The 2138-nt window shown below is 29.2% G+C and overlaps 1 protein-coding gene across 1 annotated transcript; it reads left to right on the forward strand.

Annotated features, from left to right (window-relative positions):
- Window positions 1-20: 20 nt before the first annotated feature.
- LOC111033080 (zinc finger MYM-type protein 1-like) lies at window positions 21-1827 on the forward strand (the record flags this gene model as incomplete). The annotated part of the gene is made up of 3 exons (XM_022313670.1): window positions 21-90; window positions 430-711; window positions 805-1827. Coding segments are annotated over exons 1-3 (1375 nt in total), but the record flags the coding sequence as incomplete, so codon positions are not given.
- Window positions 1828-2138: the final 311 nt, after the last annotated feature.

Consider the following 2138-nt stretch of genomic DNA (forward strand, 5'->3'; position numbering starts at 1 on the left):
CGAGTTCATTTGATCAGAATATGGCAGATGAGAAAAATGAATTGAACATAGACTTGGAAAATGATTTAGTGACATATGTCAATCTTGAAGGTACATACATTTTTTTATATAAATAACTGATGGTTTATTCTGATAGATTTTTAATATCTTAAAATAAATACATGGAATATTTTTAACGTTACGTGTAACTTTTTGTTATTCATTATTGTCTTGTTTATATTAACTTATTATTATTAACTTGAGTTTTTTTCAATATGTTTATAAGATGTAGATTGATGAAACTATAAAGCAGCCTCATTTACTAAATGTTTTTATTAATAACAAGTATTTTTATATTCATGAAAATTACGCAAAATATTAATCTATTAAAAAATAAATATTTATATAGTAAAATATACTATTGTTAAAAATTAATTATGTTTGATATAGGTGATGTCAACTTTGATTATGATTACAACACCTTTCAAAATGATTTAGCAGTATCTGAAGACCATATCAATTCTTTTGCTTTCAAAAATGATCCAGCTAGAATTCCAAACTCTGTTTCAGTTACATTGCAGTCATATTTTGTTGAACTTGGTCCATGCCAACCTACTTCTCATAACTTACCAAATAAGGAGTTTCCAAAAACATATGATTCAAATAGTAAATTTCGTTCATTTCATGAATCATATTACTTTAAGCAAGTTGAAAATCAACCTCCCTGTAAACGTTAGTGGTTATCATATTCATTAAGTGAAAATAAAATCTTTTGCATTTCCTGCAAATTATTTGGGTTACCCAAAGCTAAAAAACAAAATTTAGTTTCGTCAGGTTCATGTGATTGGAAAAATATTTTAAGAGTTATTAGAAACCATGAAAATTTTCCTGAACATTTAGAATCAGAAATAAACAGGAATCTGTTTACTAAGAGATTGAAGTTAGATCTCAGAGTAGAAACTATACACTCAGCTAATCGAAAAGTTGCAGAAAATCGAGAAATCGTCAAAACAATTATCGATGCCCTAGTATTTATTTCCCGTCAAAATATAGCTCTGAGAGGTCATGATGAAAAACACTCATCATTAAATAAAGGAAATTTTTTGGAACTAATATCTCTTTTAGGAGATTATCATCCAACTTTAAAAAATCATTTAAATACAATTAAGTTAAAGGATCGTAATCGTCTTACATTTTTATCTAATAGTAGTCAAAATGCATTATTAGATATATTGAAGGAACAAATTCGTGCTAAAATATTGGATGAAATAAAACATTCACAAATGTTCTCTGTGATTATTGATACAACAACAGATATTTCAAACTTAGAACAATTCACATTAATTGCACGTTATGTATATAAAGGGCTTATTCAAGAACGACTTGTTGCTCTTGTCACTGCATCTGATGGAACAGGTAAAGGTTTATTTCAAGAGTTTTGCAATATAACAGATAAATATAACTTAAATTGGCAAAGCTATTTGTATGCTCAAGCCTATGATGGAGCAGCGTCCATGCAGGGACAATATTCGGGACTCAAGACATTGATTCAGCAACAAAACCCTAAAGCTATTTATATTTGGTGTTTCGCACACCTTTTAAATTTAGTTGTAGTTGATACTGCTGATTCAAGTCTTCATACTAGACAGTTCCTTGGAGATCTTCAGGGTCTAATTGCTTTCATGAGAGCTAGAAAAAGAACAGCGGAGTTTGTTGACTGTCAAAAAAAATTGCAACCAACTGAACGAATTCAAAAAATAAAATCATTTTCAAATACAAGATGGACCTCACATGGTCGTGTGATAAATGTAGTTTATTCCAAGTTTAAAGCATTAACAATGTGTTTATGTAACCTCTCAAAGTCTGATGATCGGACCACTACTTCGGGAGCAAACAATTATTTAAAAATTATTACAACATTCAATTTTGTTTTAACAATGATTCTACTAAAAAAAATGTTTGCAATCACCACACCACTCTCAAATTACTTGCAATCCAAGTCGCTAGATTTTATTGAAGCTCTTCGCTTGGTTGATGTGTCAGAAAAACATCTTATCAGTTTACGATGTGATTCAGAATTTGAAAAAACAGTGAATGAGGCAAAATATTTTGCTAAAGAAAATCAACTTACTGAGGTATACTTTAAAGATTCTAGACAA

The sequence above is a fragment of the Myzus persicae genome, unplaced genomic scaffold (genome assembly GCF_001856785.1).
Source record: "Myzus persicae strain clone G006 unplaced genomic scaffold, MPER_G0061.0, whole genome shotgun sequence".
In the NCBI taxonomy this organism is placed as follows: Eukaryota; Metazoa; Arthropoda; class Insecta; order Hemiptera; family Aphididae; genus Myzus; species Myzus persicae.